The sequence below is a fragment of the Euprymna scolopes genome, chromosome 4 (genome assembly GCF_053919585.1).
Source record: "Euprymna scolopes isolate OS-2025 chromosome 4, ASM5391958v1, whole genome shotgun sequence".
Classification (NCBI taxonomy): domain Eukaryota; kingdom Metazoa; phylum Mollusca; class Cephalopoda; order Sepiida; family Sepiolidae; genus Euprymna; species Euprymna scolopes.
Window position 1 is genome coordinate 99,789,923 of NC_136485.1, and position 23,893 is coordinate 99,813,815.

General features: G+C 29.9%; 1 protein-coding gene across 2 annotated transcripts in view; it reads right to left on the reverse strand.

Moving 5' to 3' along the window:
• Positions 1 to 323: 323 nt before the first annotated feature.
• Positions 324 to 23,893, reverse strand: part of LOC145269160 (protein JTB-like) — a 46,403-nt gene continuing 22,833 nt past the window's right edge. For both annotated transcript variants that reach the window (XM_080124772.1, XM_080124769.1), the window contains exons 3-6: positions 16,507 to 16,589; positions 12,313 to 12,398; positions 9,609 to 9,688; positions 324 to 662 (exon numbers count right to left, since the gene is read on the reverse strand). In XM_080124772.1, the coding sequence (XP_079980898.1) occupies positions 500 to 662; positions 9,609 to 9,688; positions 12,313 to 12,398; positions 16,507 to 16,589 (412 nt within the window). In that variant the 3' untranslated portion in view covers positions 324 to 499. The remainder of the gene's footprint in view (positions 663 to 9,608; positions 9,689 to 12,312; positions 12,399 to 16,506; positions 16,590 to 23,893) is intronic.

Consider the following 23,893-nt stretch of genomic DNA (forward strand, 5'->3'; position numbering starts at 1 on the left):
CTTGCTGCTAGCAGTTTTCAGTATGTTATATTTGGTTGTATATGACTTAGAAAAGAATTATCCATCTACACGAAAATAGCACACATCAGGTTTTAGTAAACCACTAAATTCCATTTCACATTCATTAAAAGCAAAATCATAAGGAAATAAAAATTTTTTTAAAAATTGCATATTTTTTGTTGAAGAAGCGAAAAAGTAACCCAACATTTCTAACACATATTTGATATGAAAATACATTTTCAGTTTTGAAATAATTGTTTGGATTTTTGTAATATATAACCCAAAAGAATAAGTTATTACTAAAAATTAGAAAACCCAATTGATCACAAATTAATTTTCAATTTATTGAAAATACAACATAATTATATAATATAGAACAGAATAAATATGTTACATTCAAGAAAAAATGTACATACAGAAAAAATAAATATTTTCATATTTCTGACATTGATATAAGCATATTCAATTCAAAAAGTCATTACAAAATGGAAATTTTGTTTCATAAGCCAGATGCTATTTGTCTGTTAATTTTTTCAATAAGAAGATAATCCAGACGCTTTTGTCTATATCTTAACACACCGAAGGAAGATACACCAGTTATAAAAGTTAAGCATTCAAATAATAAAAATTTCTTCTCTTTTTGCCATGTGATGGTAGGGCAGCTGTTAAAGATATAAGAATAAAAACATGAAAATTAGAAAACATAAAGTGTAAGAAACGCTTCAAAATAAACATCTACAAAAAGGTGAAAAATGGCCTAAACCTAAAGTACATAAAGTATAAATTGGAATAAAATTTAAAACATTGCTTTTGTGCATTTCATTTTTTAAAATTTTAATTTCAACTGAATTTTATGTTTCTGGTCATAATTTGGCTTTGAGATTGAAATTTTACTCTAGTATTGATTTTATTTTTTACTCCTAATTTCAAGTTTTCAAAAATATTATAACAATTATTTAACTATTATTGCATACAACAACAATAAAGAAAACTCACATTCAAATGTATGTCAAAATATATACTATTAAAATTTTAAGACCTTCTTGGGGGTTCCTTGCCTTATATGTATAATTCACATAGGGATGTGAATTATACATATAAGGTGCTTCAACACTTATGTATATCAAAGGATCCATAGAAAGCTGTATGAAATGTAAGAAACGAAAACATGTTAATGTTGAGAAGATGTTTATTTTTGTTATCGATACTTATTGAATGAATTCAATTTTTTATATGAAAGTGCATTTTTACCTAAATGCGAGTTGGGAATAATTAATGTTGAAAAGAGGAAAAAAATGAAGTAATTTTTAGTTTTTTTTTTTTTATAGTAAATTTTACTCATTTAGTTACAACTTCCATACAGTGATCTAATGTTTCATAATATATTATAAGGTAAGACCTCTTTATCAAATTGGGTTTTTCAAAACTCCTGAAACATGTGGACTGATAATACAATTTTCCTTATTTTCATAGCATTATTGCAGTAAATGTCATTTTTTTTGTGGGTAAGACTTTTAAATAAATTATATCTTTATTTCTGGACTAAAAATACAATTTAAGATCAATAATCATTTTTATTCAAAATATATGCACAGTATGTTCATTTTGAGACAAAGTTCCTGACAAAACAATATTTGACCATAACGCATCAATAAGCATGTAAACATGTAACCATGATGAAAAATGGCCTCTTAAGGCCATTCATACATTGATAGTAATATTTTATTATTATACACATTTCTTTTTATTATAAAAACATTAAATATGATTTTTTACTATAATAAAGTGTTTTGAAATCATGCCATGTAGCATTTTTTAGGACTATCCTGATTCCAACATTTTAGAAAGCAATATTTGTTTTGTATTTTGATAATAATGAATTGTTTTATGTATAAATCTGTTTAACTGCGAACATCATCATCATCGCCGTTATGACTGTCGATGAAGACAAGCGTTTGGAATGTTTTTCTATTTGAACTTTACATCGGAAACTGAAACAAGGTACTCTTTGCTAAATGTATTGTATTTGTTGAATTTGTTTTTAATTATTTAGGTCTTCCCCGCATACATACCGCCACTTCCTTCAGATATGTAATACGGGTATATATAATACCTCAGGAAGATGAACACCCCCTACCTTGCACAGTTCCAGGTTACCCTTGGGCAAAGTGTAGAACCTTTTAGCCTCCCCCTGACATTCTGGAGAGTTACCATACATATGGAGAGAGAGAAAGAGAAGGAAAACTAAATCCAAACCCCCTGCTGCATTGTAAGGTGTGCCTTTTCAAGCAAAGGCTAGGAGAAGGAAAACCCCAAAATCAAACCAAGCAAGACCCAAATGGCAGAGCTTCTTAGTGTCGGCAGAAGAGCGCAGCGCCTGGTGGGTAGGTGACAAGACGGGCCTTGACACCAAGCCCGATGCAACCAATATGCCTGTCTCATCTGTGATGGAAATGATGTGGGCCAAGTGTGTGTGCATGGCTGCTGTGCAGCCATGACCATGCAAAACACAGCGACTGATATTCTATCGTTTCTTTCATCTCTCTTCATCATCATCATCATCATCATCACAACCAAGTTCTGAGGTGACAGCACTGTCTGTGAAAGGGGCAGGCCTAGATAGCTGGAAGCCCTTAGCCTGTACTTAGGCGGCAGGTCAAAGATGGTCGCTCTTTAGTGACAGTGCTGTGACACCAGAGTTCGGCAGCTGGACTCTCGACTGGACTGACCTATTGAGGACCACCGCAGCCCACTCCACATGGTGAGGTCTCTAGAAAAAGTGGAGTAAACATCGAACACGGCAAACACATCTGGCCAGCTTACTGCAACTGATGAACATCCCACTAATGCGGTCGACACAACAGAAAGATCATAACCATAGGTGGATGGGACATCCACATCCTCCAAGACGTAGCGAATACCAACCGCCCCAAACAATGTACAGCCCTCGTCTGCAAGGAGCTTACTTGCTTCAACATTGATGTGGCAACTCTTAGTGAGATCAGAAGTTGCCAAAGAAGGCAACATCAGGGAAGCTGGAATGGGCTACACCATCTTCTGGAAAGGCAAAGCCTTAGAGGAACCGTGCATCCATGGTGTCAGCTTCATTCATTCCCAGCTGGTGCATCAACACAACCTTGCTCCCAAAGCCATCAGTGAGAGCTGGGTAATTGTCTGCATCCCCATTACGCGGGAAAGAAACCTTACACTGATCTCTGTCTATGCCCCAACTGACCTCTACCGATGAAGACAAAGCTGCCTTTTATACCCAGCTCAACTGCACCATCCAAGCAGTGTCCACGAACGACAAGCTCACTGTGCTGGGTGACTTCAATACTCAAGTAGGCAAGGACCATCACTTGTGGGAGGGAATACTCGACTGCCATGATATTGAAAACTGCAATGCCAATAGCCAACTTCTTCTGGGTCTGTGTGCAGAACACCAACACATGGTAACCAATATCATCTTCCAGTTACCAAAACAACGGAAGACCACGTGGAGACACCTCTGGGCTAAACACTGGCACACCCTGGACTATGACTTGATCAAAGCCAGAGACTGAGGAGATGTCCACATTACCTGATCCATGCCCGGAGTAGACAACTGTTGGACAGACCACGGACTCCTTACTCTCCAAGAAGGACACCTGATAATGTACCACACCGACGCTTTGACTGTAGCAAACTGTAACCCAAACCTTATACAGAACTTCAGGGAAACCTACTAACGACACCTCACAGATCCTGTGAGTCAGGCCACAGTAGAGTACCACTAGACCACCCTCAGACACATGCTGCAGAGGAGACACTAGGCTACACCACAAAGAAACAGTACGACTGGTTCAATGAGAATGACACTACCAGCTCATTATAACCAAACAACAAACACATTTGACTTTGGAGAACCACCCAACAACTGCTAACAAACGTGTTTATGAGCTAGCTGTAGTAGACTGCCAAAGAAGATCCGTGAAGCCCAGAACAAAGAAATGCTGCAGGAATACAGAGTTTCACTTACCAACATTATCTGCGCAACTTCTATATAGCAATCTAAAGGACGTGAGTGGGGCCACGATTATCATAGACAGTGAGAGCATCCTAGACAAACATGAAACCCGGCAAAGCCCCAGAGCCAGAAAATATCCCACTGGAACTCCTCACTCATGCTGGTCATTCAGGAACCGTTTGATGCTCCTTATATTGAAAATATGGTAGACCAAGACCCTCCCGAGTGACTTCCACGATGCTAACATCATTACCATCTTTAAGAAGAGGGACAGGGAGAATTGAAAAAACTACCGGGAAATATCATCACTAAGCATTGCGAGTAAGATTTTCACCCGGATTCTCCTTGACCGCCTCCTCATGCTCACAGAAGATGTCCTACCAGAGTCCCAGAGTAGTTTTCAACCTTTTCGCTGGATCGTAGATATGATCTGTGCACAAAAACTACAAGAGAAGAGCCTTGAACAACAACAGCCCATCATATTCATTTTCTGGGATCTGAAGAAGTGCCATGACCTGTCATGTGGGCAGTCCTCGCAAGGTATGGTTGTCTACCCAACTTTATCAAACTGGTGTGTGCCCTTCATGATGGAATCGTCGGGACAGTCTGCCATCAGAACTCTCTCAGGCCCATTCCCCCATCAATGGCGACCTGAAGCAGAGTTGTGTTCTAGCTCCAACATGTTTCTCTACATGGCAGCAATGCTCAATGAGATTCCCTCAGAGATACTCTCGATCAACCTACTTTTCCGTATGGATGGAGACGTTTCTCTGTGCCAGAACTAAGACTACCTTGTGTACAGTGCAAGAACTGCAGTATAGTGACGACAATGCCATCCCAGGTTAGATGGCAAAGGCTACGAATGTTTTGGGATGCAGCTCAACACGTACAAGACCAAAACCCTTGTCCAACATCCATCAGGACTGATGCTCCCAAACTTTAACAACACAATAAACAATCAACTATTAGAAGAATTGGACCAATTCTCCTACTCAGAGAGCTCCCACATGTAAGAAAGACGTGGAGAACAGGATCAGGGCAACCCACTCCACCTTTGGTCGACTCAACTGCCATGTATTAAACAACCACACACTAACGATAGCCACCAAAATAATGGTGTTCCAGGCAGTAGTAATACACACTTGTATGCACATGATGGTTAATTCAAGGCTCACCAAGAAAATGCTACATGGAGAACTGGCCTAAGGTATGAGGCCATGAAGAATCCGAAAGGCCCACTCAAGTGCACTCTGGCTCTAGCAAACATTGACCTCGTGGGAGGAAACTACCAGAGACAGGAAGACATAGAGAAGTGTGACATATCATGACACCATGAACTTTGAGGAGAAGAGGAGGAGAAGAAGAACAATCCTGTCCCTCCTCTCCTTTGCAAACACTATCCATTAGGGCAGGTCGATTTTGGAACCCTGGTGAGGCAATGATGATGATAGTTGGGGTTTGACAAAGAAAAGACCTACACAAAATATTTTTCTCAAAATCGTTATCTTTACTTGAGGAAATGACTTTAAAAGTTGAAAAATTGAAGCGATTAAAAGTTTTTTGGTGAATTGTCAAGAACGTCCTGTCATCAAAACACACTGTACTGTTAAGAAAATGGAATCATTATTTAGAAAATATTTTAAACTACATTTTTAAATAAAATGAGTGAGGATAATGAATTCATAAAATAAATATTAACAGTAAAGGCAAAATTATGTTTTTTAAATAATAACGACCAAAGTTCGCTTTTTCATTTTAGGAACTTTTTTTGGGGTGGAAACATTTTAGATTTCACCGTCGCAAAACACGCTTGTTATTGATATTGAAAATTAACGTTTGTTTATTATTTAATTTGAAAACATTACGATTTAGGCTTAATTATTTCGAAAGGAAAAATGAAAAAGACTTGTTTAAAATATATATTATTATATTTCAAGTGTCTGCAGGGAATTTAAATATATTTGTTTTATCTTTTTTAATTTGTTTTTCTATTAGGTTGGTACAAAAATAATGGCATTATTTTTGCATCAACCTAATATTTCACATCAAATTCTATTTGAAATTTTTATTAAAATATGGTAATACTCCAGTTTTATATTAAAACAAACAAAAAAAAGTAGTCAATACAATTTTATTCTACACATTCTTTACGAAACATAACCACGTAAATTTTCAAGTTTTTCTACTTAATAAAAAATACTTGGCAGAAAATTAGTGCCAAATTTTAATTTCTTTTATTTTTAGGGAGTAATTGTTTTTAAGCAGTGTTTTTCTTCTAAAATTATAGTTTTAAAATCAGATAACCCACAAAGATTAATACAAGTAAATAAGGAAACTCCTTTAAAGGTTTTTCGTTATTTGGGCATCTATGTTATTGTGCCAAATAACTTTGTTATTTAGAAAGTCATTCTTAATATGGGAAGGAGGTTGTATTGTAACTATTCTGTACTTTCACCTAAAAATTCAATAAATAAAAATTTCATAAAAATTGAATTTAACTTGAAAATACTATTAAAAATAGCATGGTAACATAGATGCACAAGCACTGATTTATCAAACTCTAAACACTAAACACTTGTTTAAAATGGCACAGTTACAGCAAGAATGAATCTCACTGGATAAATTCATGTTATCGAAGGAGGAGCTAAAATCTGCTAAAAATGTCTAAACACTACTATGCCTCTGATTTGGTTTGATCCTCTCTCTTTAATACATCTAATTCAACTTTACAAAGTTTTTTTTATTATTTCTTATAACTATTACTTATTTTTTTACATATGAAACTGGAAGCTAGCCTAACACAGTTTCCTTCAGTTATAATCCATTTATTTATTTTACTTTTCAGATTAGAATGTCAGTAAAAGCATGACGTTCAGTTTTAACCCGTGGTTCACAAAATTTGCTGATCCACCTTGTCATTTGGATGAAACAGCACCCCCAACTTCATGACAAGTCATCCAGTTTAGTTATTTCCTCGAAACAGTTATCCCCACTTAAAAAATAGTGAGATTTCTAAGTTAAATTGCCAAGGAAATAATTAGTATTCGGCAAGCAGCCAATCCACAATTGCTCTTGTTAAGGTAACATTATATAGGACAGAAGGTCAATAGTTTGCTATAAGAGGGCCAAACAGATTGACACGAAATCTCTTGCAGCAATGAAAGTGAAAAGAACGAAGGAACAGCTAGACAGACTGTTTGATATATCTTTTTGTAGCTCTAAACTTTCTGTCATGAGATGTGATGACTTTCCGGTAAAGTGCAAGACAGAAAATTGTCAAACAAGGCACATAATCTGCACTTGACCTCCTAACAAGGAGGTAAAATTAATTCTATAGATTCACCTGAAATTATGTTCCTTTTTTGTGGAAAATAAAATAATATATTGGTATTTATTATGTAATCTGGCTCTATTATTAAACATGCAAATTTTCCAATTTTCAGGTTCCACTAGAACTGCCATTTACAGTAATTTTTAAATGAATTGATGGAACAACAAAAAGCCTAACAACATTTACGGGTCCTTTGTGGAAACTTTGTATCAATAATTATCAAGATTTGCCTCAAGTAGAATTCTAAAAAATTAGTGTTCCTCCCAATCATCATTATCTGACAGCAGAAGAAACAAATTAAGTGTGAAGACCAGAGGCTACTTTTTGAGTATGCTGTTGGCATTTCTTGTGGAGAAGTTAACTTAGAAAATTGGGCCCTTGAATCAAGGAACATGGCTAACATAAAGCACAAGATTAATGTGTTTATAGACTAGAGTTGTCTATCCTCAAACACTATGATAAATTAAACATTTTGGTCAAATTTATCAGTCAAGTGTATCCAGTTAGATAGTTTGAGATCAAAACCGATAATATTTTTTTAACCAACAACAGTATATTTTAATATGATTCAGAGAACAAAACAGTTAACTGAAATCCAAATCCATGATAGTTCAAGATATAGCGCTTTTGCACTACTTCCAGAAAATATAATATCGATGATAAACTCAGATGAATTGGATGTGAGAGAAGAGGGCATTCAAAGGATTTTGTCCATTAAGTAAATAAATATTTATCCATTAAATTTTATTAGTTTTCTTAATTTACCCAAACAATAGTTAGTTTTATTCATATTACATTGCAAAAACATAAAAATTAAGTGTTTTCAAATAATTGTTTTGCTTCTTTTTTTTTTTGTGTTGTTTTTTCCAGAAATACTGAACAACTAAAAAAAAAAAAACAATGAAAAAGATTACTGCTATCAATTTTGCAGCCACTCACTAGTCAAATTTGATTGATTTTTCTCAAAAAGTTGTATATGGGCAGAAAGCAAGACAGACACATTATTACAAAGTCATCGTGCCAGCAAATTAGACCTTCATTTTCTTCAAAAGGAAAGTATACAGAACAATTTAGTTCTATTATAACAGTTTTTATTATTGCATTTAATAAAAAAAATTAAAATACATGGTTCTGTAACTTGTATCAAGTTGTTATATTGTGTAATACATCTCCACATATATTTTTGAAATGTGAAATTTAAAAGACTTAGTTGCTAATTAGCTTTTTTAACAATTTTTGTTTAATCAATGCAGTAAAAGTTGGGATATGTTGCTAGGTGTGATTCATAATTAAAATTATAATTCATGTATATACTTTTCTTTCAATGTATTTCATATAAATATATCAATTTTAATTAAATATTTTATAAAAATAGTGAAATTACAGTCAGTGTTGTGAAAAATGCTATGAAAATGAAGGATTTTTCAGCATTTTTCTACACGATTTTTAAAATTAAATGCTCAATTTTCTGTTCAAGATGGGAGTCTAATTTTTTGTATATGTTCTTATCACATCAAATCCGAGCTATCATCACCAGTGCCATGTTGATTTTCTGAAAAAAGTTGCAAATCGACCTGCCCTACTATCCATGACTCTTCCACCATAGACTTTGACTTAAAAGCCACATTGTATATAAACATCCATCCCAAAGATAGGAGACTAGTGACTGTCATAGCACGAGGAAGGAGAAAGCTGAGTAATTTGTGTTAAGCGATATACACGCCAGAAATTCTTTTCAAAGTTGAACCAATCAGTTCTTTTGACTTCTTTCTTCTTGCAAACATCACACTCTTCACAAGACCGTTCTTTTCAACCATCGACCGACCAAAAAAAAAAAAAAAAAAGAAAAAAGAAATGACTCCCAATCTTTGTTTCGGCTTGACTTTTTATAGCCGTCGGGCGAACCCAATTGTTGCGGTAATGCGAGTATCGCTCACAAACGTTTTTTTTTTTTTTTGTAATCTAACGGTCCCAGATTCGCTCCCCAACACAGGCACGCACAACTCATACTTTTTGTGCGTTTTGTGCATGCTCGTCACAGTGACAAACAATGAGACCCAATACTCGGAGATGAGTGAGAGCAACTGCTACCAAATAATGAAGATTTGGATTCTTTATTTAACTGATTTCACATTTCAAAGTTAATTATTAGTTGTCGCTTAACACACCTGTATTCCATATTAAATGCAAAAAGATTACACACAACATTGTTAGGATTATTTTATTTTACAATCCTAACAATAATGTCTTTATATAATTAGTAATTCTCACCTTTTAAAAAACTGATTTCCATTTGAACAACGAATTCGACTTTTATAACCAGTTTCTTGACAATAAGGTTTTTCTGATTTCTAAAAGATAAAAATATATTTAACAATGGCTGGAAGAAGTTAAAATATTGTTTTCTTCAAAATATGACTTTCACATAATTTTACAAATACTTTTTTAAGGAAAAAATTATAAAAGCTTTACACTGCAAAAATTTTACAAATAGAATTTTTTGAAATATGCAAAGATAAAAATTACGATTATAGCAGCAGATTAAATTCTTTGCAATTGAAAAGACAAAAATATAGTTTCATATTTTCATGGTGGAATCTTATGTAAAAAAAACTTTTGTCTATCAGTTACAATGTTTTTACATTTAATTTAATTGTCTATCAGTTACAATGTTTTTACATTTAATTTAATTGTCTATCAGTTACAATGTTTTTACATTTAATTTAATTGTCTATCAGTTACAATGTTTTTACATTTAATTTAATTGTCTATCAGTTACAATGTTTTTACATTTAATTTAATTGTCTATCAGTTACAATGTTTTTACATTTAATTTAATTGTCTATCAGTTACAATGTTTTTACATTTAATTTAATTGTCTATCAGTTACAATGTTTTTACATTTAATTTAATTGTCTATCAGTTACAATGTTTTTACATTTAATTTAATTGTCTATCAGTTACAATGTTTTTCACATTTAATTTAATGGTCTATCAGTTACAATGTTTTTCACATTTAATTTAATGGTCTATCAGTTACAATGTTTTTACATTTAATTTAATTGTCTATCAGTTACAATGTTTTTACATTTAATTTAATTGTCTATCAGTTACAATGTTTTTACATTTAATTTAATTGTCTATCAGTTACAATGTTTTTACATTTAATTTAATTGTCTATCAGTTACAATGTTTTTACATTTAATTTAATTGTCTATCAGTTACAATGTTTTCACATTTAATTTAATTGTGTATCAGTTACAATGTTTTTACATTTAATTTAATGGTCTATCAGTTACAATGTTTTTACATTTAATTTAATGGTCTATCAGTTACAATGTTTTTCACATTTAATTTAATTGTGTATCAGTTACAATGTTTTCACATTTAATTTAATTGTGTATCAGTTACAATGTTTTTCACATTTAATTTAATTGTGTATCAGTTACAATGTTTTTACATTTAATTTAATGGTCTATCAGTTACAATGTTTTTCACATTTAATTTAATTGTGTATCAGTTACAATGTTTTTCACATTTAATTTAATTGTGTATCAGTTACAATGTTTTTACATTTAATTTAATGGTCTATCAGTTACAATGTTTTTCACATTTAATTTAATTGTCTATCAGTTACAATGTTTTCACATTTAATTTAATTGTCTATCAGTTACAATGTTTTTACATTTAATTTAATTGTCTATCAGTTACAATGTTTTTACATTTAATTTAATTGTCTATCAGTTACAATGTTTTTACATTTAATTTAATTGTCTATCAGTTACAATGTTTTCACATTTAATTTAATTGTGTATCAGTTACAATGTTTTTACATTTAATTTAATGGTCTATCAGTTACAATGTTTTTACATTTAATTTAATGGTCTATCAGTTACAATGTTTTTACATTTAATTTAATGGTCTATCAGTTACAATGTTTTTCACATTTAATTTAATTGTGTATCAGTTACAATGTTTTCACATTTAATTTAATTGTGTATCAGTTACAATGTTTTTCACATTTAATTTAATTGTGTATCAGTTACAATGTTTTTACATTTAATTTAATGGTCTATCAGTTACAATGTTTTTCACATTTAATTTAATTGTCTATCAGTTACAATGTTTTCACATTTAATTTAATTGTGTATCAGTTACAATGTTTTTACATTTAATTTAATTGTCTATCAGTTACAATGTTTTTCACATTTAATTTAATTGTGTATCAGTTACAATGTTTTTCACATTTAATTTAATGGTCTATCAGTTACAATGTTTTTACATTTAATTTAATTGTGTATCAGTTACAATGTTTTTACATTTAATTTAATGGTCTATCAGTTACAATGTTTTTACATTTAATTTAATTGCTCCTCTCAATAGAAATAACTTTGATTGAACAAAATAACGTTTTACCGTTTTTGCTCCAGGCATACTTCATAGTGTCTGCATGAATGCCCAAAAGAAAAAAAAAACATTGTATCATTTCAGCCACATAATGTTTTTCTCCACAATGCTGCACATGTGAAAAATGTCAAAATCTGATGCAATTACATAGATGGCTTCATTTCTGAGCAAATCCGTGGCCATTTTTGGACTTATTGAGCCAAAAAACTTACCCGAATGAATTTTCAGGATCACACAATGTTCCCAACTAAAAATATTCTAGCCAATGTAATTATTAAAATGTTGCCCAAATGACACCTCACACTATGCAAAACAGAAAACGTTCTAAATCGTTTGGAGTTACATGTTCAAATTTTCAGGATTTTTTATTTTTTATGATGTCCATTTAGGATGCAAATTACTACAAAATCTGAGAACATAGGTGTCAAACCCCTAAATTTCTGGATGATTTGATATATTTAAATAAAATACTAACATAAACAATTTCAACATTTAATACATACTAGAATTTGGGCCCATAATTCTAATCTCTATAGAAAGTGCATTAAGTGAAAACCATACAACTCACCAATTCTAACTTATTACATTCGAAGCAAGATTCCACAACAATTTCCTTGCCATCTGCACATAATGATGTATTTTCTGATAGTGACACTAGAAATATAAAGTAGAATACATCACATTTTTAATTATAAAAGGTCAAACAAATTTTTAAATTTCAAAAGTAAATTCCACAGTTATTAGCTTTCTAGAGATTGTCCATACCTTCATTCTGCTTTTTTTCTTTAATAGCTTGCCAAACCAAACATGCACTATTAACATGTTTAACTGTGATAATGAAAAACGATTCCTAAAACTAACCTTAACAAATTTCTGTACATGGACAGAACAACATAATTTAATGATAATTAAGAACTGTTCTTAACATTTAATTTTCCATTAAAGAATAATGATAAAATGGAGGTTTTTATTTTGTTTGAAAATCATTCTAAAATAAATGTTATTAAAGATTTCTCACATTTGCCTAATTTACATTATTTTTTAAACACTTGCATATTTAGCTTTGTTGACTGCGATTATCTTTCGTCATGTCAGAAATTTTGAATGTCTTCATTGGAAAACAAAAATGCTTACACACAGAGATACAAAGATTGCACCTTGTAATTTGTCTAAATTAACTTGAAAAAAGTTTGTTTCCCAAACATTTAAGTTGACATCCCTGGCATCCAGACAGAGTCACAATTACATTGCTCTCTGGTACATGGTGAGCCAGAAGTTTGTACTTAAAAACTTGGACTATGCCGTAGCAATCTTAGGTGAAAACTTTTCAAATAATTGACAAATTACAGAGCTTTTCTTTCCAACCTAAGCTGCTGACAGCAGGATTTCTTCCTTCCGAAAAGCAGCCAATTTCCTTGGTTCAGAACATTTCAAATAACTCTGATCTTTTATCACTTCAACAGGTTAGGGAGAGGAGGATATAAATGAGTGAATCAGAAATGTCTACTTTGCTTTCTACTGCTGACAATGTTGACTGCAGTTTAGATAAGAAATCAAGATAGTTCTGAAAGTCATACAATCTTCCTCTCTTCACTGATTTGGCCATGCTCCATATGTTAATGAGGTGAATTCATTAGTAAAACCACTTCAGGATTGAAAGAAACATGTGCTGCAAATTTAAAATATAGTTCAAAACAATGAAGTCACCCAGATGTACAACAGATTCATGTTTTTAGTCGAGTCAAGACTGCCCATCACTATCATCTCAATATTGACAATGGAACACCATCCTTCATTGGTTTTCATTCTGTTTGCAGTGAATTGGAAGCACCCACTTCAACCAACGCAAGATGAATGCTGTTAAGGATATTAGCTTCTTTATATCAAGCTGGAACTTTTCACCAAGAAAAATCCTTATGGCAGCAAGAGTGACAGGTTAGAAATCATAGCCTTAACACAATAAGATACATATTAAAATTCAGAAACACTTAGGTGTTTTTAAGAGACTCCTATTCTGTCATCTTTTTTGTATATTCAGAAATTCCGTCTGAACATTGAAATGCAGTTTTTATCAATAACAAGTTTTTAACCATATAGCATAATTATTTACCGGCTCTGAAACAGATTTAGATATGCACCAAGCTGGTAGCTATCTGCAGATTCTCTTTATATTGTGTATTAAGCAGATTCTCTTTATATTGTGCATTAAGTAAATGTTTAAAATGTTGTCTACATAACAGAGTTATGCATTTGTTTTTAATTATAATGTCACGTTTATCTATATAAAAAGTCAATTTTCCCAATTGCATTTTCTTTCCAAAAATCCTTACATTTCATCCAGATTACTTGCTTCTCCCAAATAAATATCTCCCTAAAAATAGGTTGCTGCCATTTTACTCACTACTATTTACTCTAACTGCTACCCATTACACTTATGCCTAAATTTTCATGGAATCATAGTGCATTTGATTTTTCAATAATACTGTTTTCTTCTGTTAACCCCTATACATTTTTGATTGAAATAATGATTGCTTTCAGTTTTATTCATTCTTACAGCCATATACTTTTTTATACAAGATGAGTGCGTTAAATTAATGAACAGATTGCAGAGTATGTCAAGCAAGTTACAATAGAATTTTTGTTCATTTTGCTTCATTTTTCAGTTCAGAATAACTTTAACGTAATATGTTGAGATTTTTTGCTTTATTTACAAAATTTTTCCAAATTATATAAATATGTTATCATTTGCAACAGCTGTACTAGGCATAGTATACTGACATACTAACATTTGTTGCTATTGTTACAAATACAGTATTTATCCCGCATGTCCGAAATACAGATATTTTACAAATGAATATTTTAAAATTTTCATTTTTCTTGAACTGTGGAAATCTCTCACATAATAACATGGTCTATATCAAAATTATTATCATATAACAATTTATTTACTAGCAGAACCCGAAGAAATTCCACGGTAGTTGAACATTTTAAAAACACACATCATTAAGATACTTTTTATGACATAAACAATTACAATGAGGTTGAACCATGTACCATTAAAGACTTAACTAAATCACAAAGCTCTGGTTTTTCAGGTCCAGGTATCTCTGCTGACACAATTGCATCAATTTGTTGAACTGTTCTGAGCTTATCCTGATTGCAAAGCATTACGATCATGTAGCAGTGTGGTAGTCCTCTTTTTGAAATTTAATAACATATGCAAATAGAATTCCTAGTACATTGTCTTTAATGTATATAAAAAAAGAATTTAATCAGATATAAATTGTAGGAGATAATATTACTTAATTTCCTGATGTAGAAAAAAAACATTTTCTTATAAATTAAAACCATACCATATCTAATAATTAATAAAAGGTTTACATATTTATGAAAAATAAATATATGTTTAATTAATGAAATAAAATTCAATGAAAATGTCAAAATTGAGAAGAAATATTTATTTAAATCTTAATTAATGAAACAAAGTGTTTTATTTTATATTAAAAACTAAAGTTAAAAAAAAGATTAAAATGGAACGAAATTTAAATTTCCATTCCATTTTTAAAATAACTGTAAAACACAGCGTTATCCACAAGTTTTACCAAATGAATAAAACACAAATTTAAAATGAACTGTGCTGAAATAATAATGTTATTATTTAAAAAAAAACATTCCTAACATGGGGAGAAAAAGGTGTTAGTTTCCTCTTAACATGATTTTTTTTAAATTATAAAATAAAATAGCCAATTTGAAACTGTAAAAAAGATTGACGTTTTTTTTTGTTTTGAAAATTAGTGACTATAAAGGGAGGTAATTCGTTTCTCAATTATTATGGTTACCTGCAACACCAATTTTTTTGTTTTATTAAACTCAAATGTTTATTAGCCATTTGGAATATTCCATTTTCAATCTAAGGGATGGTCACGATGATAACGGTCAAAGCGACAAGCGTAATAATATATAGATTAAACTGTCATGTACATCACAATATGCGTTTAATTTTGAAAAGGGCAAAAAAGTATCAATTGCACGGAGTAAAATAAACCTGAAGCAGTGAAATGCTAGTACAGGCTAATACTTTCTATTTTAACATTTTGACATGAAAACTAAAGATTTTAAGCAATCTTATCAAGATTTTAAGCAATCTTATCAAGATTTGAATGCAAATTTCTAATAAGATCAATTCAGCATTCTTTTAGCATGCTTTCTTGAAATGTTCCAACCAATGTATTAAATCACTCAATTCTGGTTGCTTATATTTCAGAACCCATTTCTTGAAATTTGCAATCAAAACTCTCAAACTCTTTCTAACCATGTGCACTGCCTTCCTCTTTAGATGAGACAAAAAAATTACGGAGTAGTTGAAATTGTTAATGGAATGCTAGAATAGGGGATTTTATATATTTTTCTAGTGAAAACTGTTCATGTCGATCACACTAAACATGGCGTTCTGTTATGTGGTTCTTGGAAATTTGCCAAACTTAGGGAACTCGAAATGAGAGATCTCTTCATTTTCATGTTGTCCGAAGACATTTAGTCACAATTATCACAACAAATTGTGTAGCAGCCACAGGTTAGGGATGCAAGAAGTCAATAGGAAAATTTGAAATTGAGACGACTCTCTTAACTCATTTGCTACACTATGACTATTAGAAGAATGAACTTTACTGATAAAACAACTAGTAATAGCACCATTTTTTTTTTATAATATTGTTGATGCAAATGTAAAACTATAAATAATAGTAAATAAATATTAACAAACCTGTTTCTTTTAATCCTTTGTCTTTATTAATTCTGTGGTGTGTTGACCATTTACTTTCAACCACAACGGTAACAATGGAAACACTGAAATATTAACAAAAAAAATGACAAAAAATAGATAACTGGCTCATTGTTTTAGATTTTTTTTTTTTTTTTACAAAAAGGTTACCACATATCAAGGTCTGGAGGTCACTCGAGGATACGGGTTAATGGTAGTCATTGGAACAGTAGGCAAATCTAGAAAAGTTGACAAGGCAGGATAGGGTGCTCCGAGCAGCTCCTGCCCCAATGTATATCCTCGGATATATTTGGATCTTATACAGGTAGAGAATTCCATCAGCAGTGAGATATCTACTGGAGCAGCAGAATGATCCAACCATTTTTTTCCAGTAACTTTGGCAACGGATTTGATGCATGTGCTCCATTTCACATCAGTATTGAAGACCAATAAGCTTGTTTAAACATGCAGCATCCTTAAGGCGAGAGCTATTCATTTTAATTGGGGCCAGATGTGGGTCAGTGTGTTGATGATGGAAAGAGAGAAGCTTGGTTTTAGATGCTTTAAAATTAACCAGCCACCTTTTTTTTTTTTAATTAAAACTAATAAGCAAAAAGCTTAAAAATCAATGATGATTTTAATGCTAGCATTATATATGCTCCTTCCAGTTGAATATTTTTAATATAAACTTAGTTTAAATTTAAATGAATGCAATAAAAAATAAATATATATTGATAAAATTGAAAACTTAAAAAAAAATTATTTGTATTTAACTAAATTTTTTTGCATATAATTATTTTTGTGGATAAATGTTTTAAATAGTATTAATGTTTTTTTTTTTAAGTTTTCAATTTACTAATATATATTTATTTTTAAAAGAGAAAGGTAGTTTGCTTGAAGCATAATAGAATAGATTTAACATTAAACTTTGTCTCCATTACGACACATGGTGGATTGATGAGCACCCATTACGACTTATTTCCAGTCATGATTTAAAGAATAACTTATATCTCATTTGCTAAAATTAAACAAAAAAAAATGACGCCAAATAATAAATAATAAATTAACAAATAAATAATAATAATAATAAATAATAATAATAAGATAATATAAAAAATATAAAAATGAAAATGTCTGTAGTGATAATAAATGATAATAAATAAAGAAACCTTATGTGTGAACTAGTGATGGGACGATTCCAATATTTTTCCCCAATTCTGATACAATTATCGATCCCGTACTAAATTCCTGATTCCGAATCTTTATAAATCTCTTAATATTTAACCATAAAAGTGTTATTTTGACTTGATTACTGTAAAAACACATCTTTAATGTGCATATACTTTCTCAAATATAAACACACTTGTGAGTGGATGATCTTACTGTAGTACTTACCAACACAACAAACGTGCCTTGTATAGGCATGCGCGACAACAAAACTTGGGTTTTTATAAGCGGAAGTCTCGAGGTTGTCAGGAATCTACAGGCGCATGCGCAAGAGAAGGGATTGAGATAGTGGTATAAAGGCAGGTCGAGTGAGAAGGTTGTTGTTGTTGTTGTCATTGGACGTTACAGTGACGCGTGCGTTAGCAGGTGATTAAGAGGCGGTTTATTTTTGTGTGTCAAGTCGCGCACCTCGGTGAAGATCATATAAATCGTTCACCTCGGTGAAGGTGAAGGTCATACTTACTGGAAGTTTAAATCAATAAATATTTATTATTTTATTATTGCTACAAGCAGTGGAAAATGTTTCTTAAACCAAAATTAAATAAAAAAGATAATTAAAGGAATCGGTTTTGGCATTGGAAAATGTGCGCAAATTTTTCCAATTCCAATACCAAAAATGCTCTGATTTTTCCGATTCCGATCAATCGTCCCAACACTAGTGTGAACCTATTTTTGCTTTGCAGCTGACCTATTACTATCTCCAATTCGGCTTTACGATATTTTCAATGATTTTTTTTTTTTTGAAGGACATTCTTTGGTCTCTTTCCTTTTGAAAAAGAGATGATATTCTCAAATATTAATATCTCCACCATCTCGGTTGTAGAAGTGTATGTTTACTTATTTGTATTGTGATTATCTTGAAAAATAAATGGATATATGAAAATAACAAGAACAAATAACAATAACAATTTTGTTCATGTCACAACAATACAACAACCGGTTCCTTGCATTCCTTATACTCCTCCATATCTATATTTATATTTTTTACATTTAAAGTAAGTTTACATTTATTTGCAAGCATATTTGACAATTGAAATGATTAAAAAGTTTATCTTATCTTTATAATAAAGTTTAATCCCCTTTCCAAGATTTGAATACTAAAATACGTCTATAACGTCTATAATGTAAGGGAAACAACTCTCATTAACTTCGAAATCAAATGCCTATAAATGAATCAGATGAGTTTGAAAATATAAGACTGGTCAATGAAACATTATAGAGAAATCTTTGTATTTATCCAAAATTCAATTCTGCTGAAATCCAATTCAATCCAAAAGCGTAAATTGTTAGATGAAAGTACAGGAAAAAATTTATCTTTTTATTTTTTTAAAGAAAACTGAATATTTTATTAAAATTTTTTTTTTTTATGGCTGTTCATTGCTGGCGGAAGAACTTTCTCGAGATGAGGATATTTCCTTAGGAATCTTTTACTTTGGTCAGTCAACTGTTAAATGGTCATCGACGGCAAAGAGGGAGGGAGATGGGGGAGGGGATAGGTAAAAGAAAATGGAAGGAAGCTCCAAGATCCGGGTAGCTTTCGAAAATGTGATTTATGATGGAGACAAAAGGATCGTTTCTGAATTTTTTGTCATCACATAAATTCAAGTAAATATGTACGTAGAAGCTCCCGGTTAGTCTCATCTTGCTTGTTTCGCTGTTTTGCTTCCTTCTCACATTCTCTTGACGTGGTTCGTTGTTGCCTTCGTCGCAGGGACTACAAAATGCATACTTATGATTCACTGTCAGGTGGTTGGTGGAACCCTTCTCCTCCTACTTTGTTATAGGTCCTTCCAACAGTCGGATACGACTATAGTCCCCGGCAGAATATATTTGTTTATTATTGGAAGGAGGGTTTCCGCATTGCAATTTGGTACAGTCATAAAAAAAACAAAAACAAAAAAAAACTCTTCTTGTCAGTGATGTAAATAAAAAAAATCAAAAATCAATTTAGTGTTTCAACATTTGAACAATGCTTGGCTGAAACCGATGATTGCCGGTCTCGCCTGATCCATGCTTGACGGGAATTCCCGAGAATCCGGGTCAAATTATGTAAGAATACCAAAAGAACATTTAGATATTTTTTATTTAATTTTATTATCTACATATTAATAGGATAGCGTGTGTGTTATTTATATTATTTATTTAATTTTATTATCTACATATTAATAGAATAGCGTGTGTTATTTATATTTTTTTATTTAATTTTATTATCTACATATTAATAGGATAGCGTGTGTGTTATTTATATTTTTTATTTAATTTCATTATCTACATATTAATAGAATAGCGTGTGTTATTTATATTTTTTATTTAATTTTATTATCTACGTATTAATAGGATAGCGTGTGTGTTATTTATATTTTTTATTTAATTTTATTATCTACATATTAATAGAATGGCGTGTGTTATTTATATTTTTTTTATTTAATTTTATTATCTACATATTAATAGGATAGCGTGTGTGTTATTTATATTTTTTTTATTTAATTTTATTATCTACATATTAATAGGATAGCGTGTGTTATTTATATTTTTTTTATTTAATTTTATTATCTACATATTAATAGGATAGCGTATGTGTTATTTATATTTTTTTATTTAATTTTATTATCTACATATTAATAGGATAGCGTGTGTGTTATTTATATTTTTTATTTAATTTTATTATCTACGTATTAATAGGATAGCGTGTGTGTTATTTATATTTTTTTATTTAATTTTATTATCTACATATTAATAGGATAGCGTGTGTGTTATTTATATTTTTTTATTTAATTTTATTATCTACATATTAATAGGATAGCGTGTGTTATTTATATTTTTTTATTTAATTTTATTATCTACATATTAATAAGATAGCGTATGTGTTATTTATATTTTTTTATTTAATTTTATTATCTACATATTAATAGGATAGCGTGTGTGTTATTTATATTTTTTTATTTAATTTTATTATCTACATGTTAATAGGATAGCGTGTGTTATTTATATTTTTTGATTTAATTTTATTATCTACATATTAATAGGATAGCGTGTGTGTTATTTATATTTTTTTATTTAATTTTATTATCTACATATTAATAGGATAGCGTGTGTGTTATTTATATTTTTTTATTTAATTTTATTATCAACATATTAATAGGATAGCGTGTGTTACTTATATTTTTTTTATTTAATTTTATTATCTACATATTAATAGGATAGCGTGTGTGTTATTTATATTTTTTTATTTAATTTTATTATCTACATATTAATAGGATAGCGTGTTTAATATATTTTTATTTAATTTTATTATCTACATATTAATAGGATAGTGTGTGTGTTAATTATATTTTTTTATTTAATTTTATTATCTACATATTAATAGGATAGCGTGTGTGTTATTTATATTTTTTTTTATTTAATTTTATTATCTACATATTAATAGGATAGCGTGTGTGTTATTTATATATTTTTATTTAATTTTATTATCTACATATTAATAGGATAGCGTGTGTGTTATTTATATTTTTTTATTTAATTTTATTATCTACATATTAATAGGATAGCGTGTGTTATTTATATTTTTTTATTTAATTTTATTATCTACATATTAATAAGATAGCGTATGTGTTATTTATATTTTTTTTATTTAATTTCATTATCTACATATTAATAGAATAGCGTGTGTTATTTATATTTTTTATTTAATTTTATTATCTACGTATTAATAGGATAGCGTGTGTGTTATTTATATTTTTTATTTAATTTTATTATCTACATATTAATAGAATAGCGTGTGTTATTTATATTTTTTATTTAATTTTATTATCTACATATTAATAGGATAGCGTGTGTGTTATTTATATTTTTTATTTAATTTTATTATCTACATATTAATAGGATAGCGTGTGTGTTATTTATATTTTTTTTATTTAATTTTATTATCTACATATTAATAGGATAGCGTGTGTGTTATTTATATTTTTTTATTTAATTTTATTATCTACATATTAATAGGATAGCGTGCGTGTTATTTATATTTTTTTATTTAATTTTATTATCTACATATTAATAGGATAGCGTGTGTGTTATTTATATTTTTTATTTAATTTTATTATCTACATATTAATAGGATAGCGTGTGTTATTTATATGTTTTTATTTAATTTTATTATCTACATATTAATAGGATAGTGTGTGTGTTATTTATATTTTTTTATTTAATTTTATTATCTACATATTAATAGGATAGCGTGTGTGTTATTTATATTTTTTTTATTTAATTTTATTATCCACATATTAATTGGATAGCGTGTGTTATATTTTTTTTATTTAATTTTATTATCTACATATTAATAGGATTGAGTGTGTGTTATTTATATTTTTTTTATTTAATTTTATTATCTACATATTAATAGGATAGCGTGTGTGTTATTTATATTTTTTTTATTTAATTTTATTATCTACATATTAATAGGATAGCGTGTGTGTTATTTATATTTTTTTATTTAATTTTATTATCTACATATTAATAGGATAGCGTGTGTGTTATTTATATTTTTTTATTTAATTTTATTATCTACATATTAATAGGATAGCGTGTGTGTTATTTATATTTTTTTATTTAATTTTATTATCTACATATTAATAGGATAGCATGTGTGTTATTTATATTTTTTTTTTATTTAATTTTATTATCTACATATTAATAGGATAGCGTGTGTTATTTATATTTTTTATTTAATTTTATTATCTACGTATTAATAGGATAGCGTGTGTTATTTATATTTTTTTATTTAATTTTATTATCTACATATTAATAGGATAGCGTGTGTGTTATTTATATTTTTTTTATTTAATTTTATTATCTACATATTAATAGGATAGCGTGTGTGTTATTTATATTTTTTTTATTTAATTTTATTATCTACATATTAATAGGATAGCGTGTGTGTTATTTATATTTTTTTTATTTAATTTTATTATCTACATATTAATAGGATAGCGTGTGTGTTATTTTGTGTGTCATGCTTACATCCGAGTCGTTTGTTATGGACTGCCATTTCTTGTAATAAATAATTTTACCAAGAATTCTTCATAAGTTTTTGTTTCAATTATAGCTGATAGCACTTCAGTAATCTATTTTTTTTATATAAATAATTTTATCAAGAATTCTTCATAAGTTTTTATTTCGGTTTTGATTATAGCTGAAGGAACTCAAGTTTATATATATATATATATATATATATATATATATATGTATATATATATATATTCATAAGTTTTGGTTTCAGTTTAGATTCAAGCTTATGCACCCAAATCATATGGATATATTTTTTAGTTTTGAAATCACAAATTTATAATATATAAAAATTGATAGAACATTAACTCTATAATAATATATAAGAAATCAACATGAATTAAAATATCTATGTAAGCATATGTCCCTGCTAGCTAAGATAAATAATTTTGCAGTTTTAACAAAAGAGCTACAATAATATTAGAGCATCTCCATTAATGCTGAACTTCTACAAAATGCCAACATCAATATATTACATATGAATGACTCCCCTGTGGACTTTCCACAGGTCCTGCTAGTTTATTATTAATTATTATTTTACTAGCAGGACCTGTTAGCCGGCATTGCCTGGTGGAAGCATGCCCTTTCCTATTTAAAAATTAAACTATGTTACGGTAAAGGCCTTTGCAGCTCTCCTGCTGCGTTGCGTTGATTCCAAAGTGTCCGTGACACTCACACATGCCTTTCTCAAGGCAGCTTTTGACCCGGCAAAGTTTTATTAATCAGATTTTCAACCTTTTGTGTACCCTTGAAAATCATTGAGTGTTTCAGCAACCTATAGCCATCTGCTTTGTTGCTATGTGATCGATTATATCCTCAACAAAGTCCTTCAAAGTCATGAGGGAGTTGCGGTTGGATAAAACGTGATAATGTCTGACCTTGCTTACGTAGATGATGTCATCCCACTTGGATTGACTGATGAGGAAGTGCAAGCTGTACTCAACCGTGTGCAGATTATCACTTGAAGATTAGGGTTGTGCATCAATACCTCGGAAACGAATAGTTTATACAAAAATACAGAACAGAGCTAGGAATACCTTTCTTTATACTATAGAAGACAGAACCTAAACCTAAAAAAAAAAAAAAAAAAAAAAAAAAAATT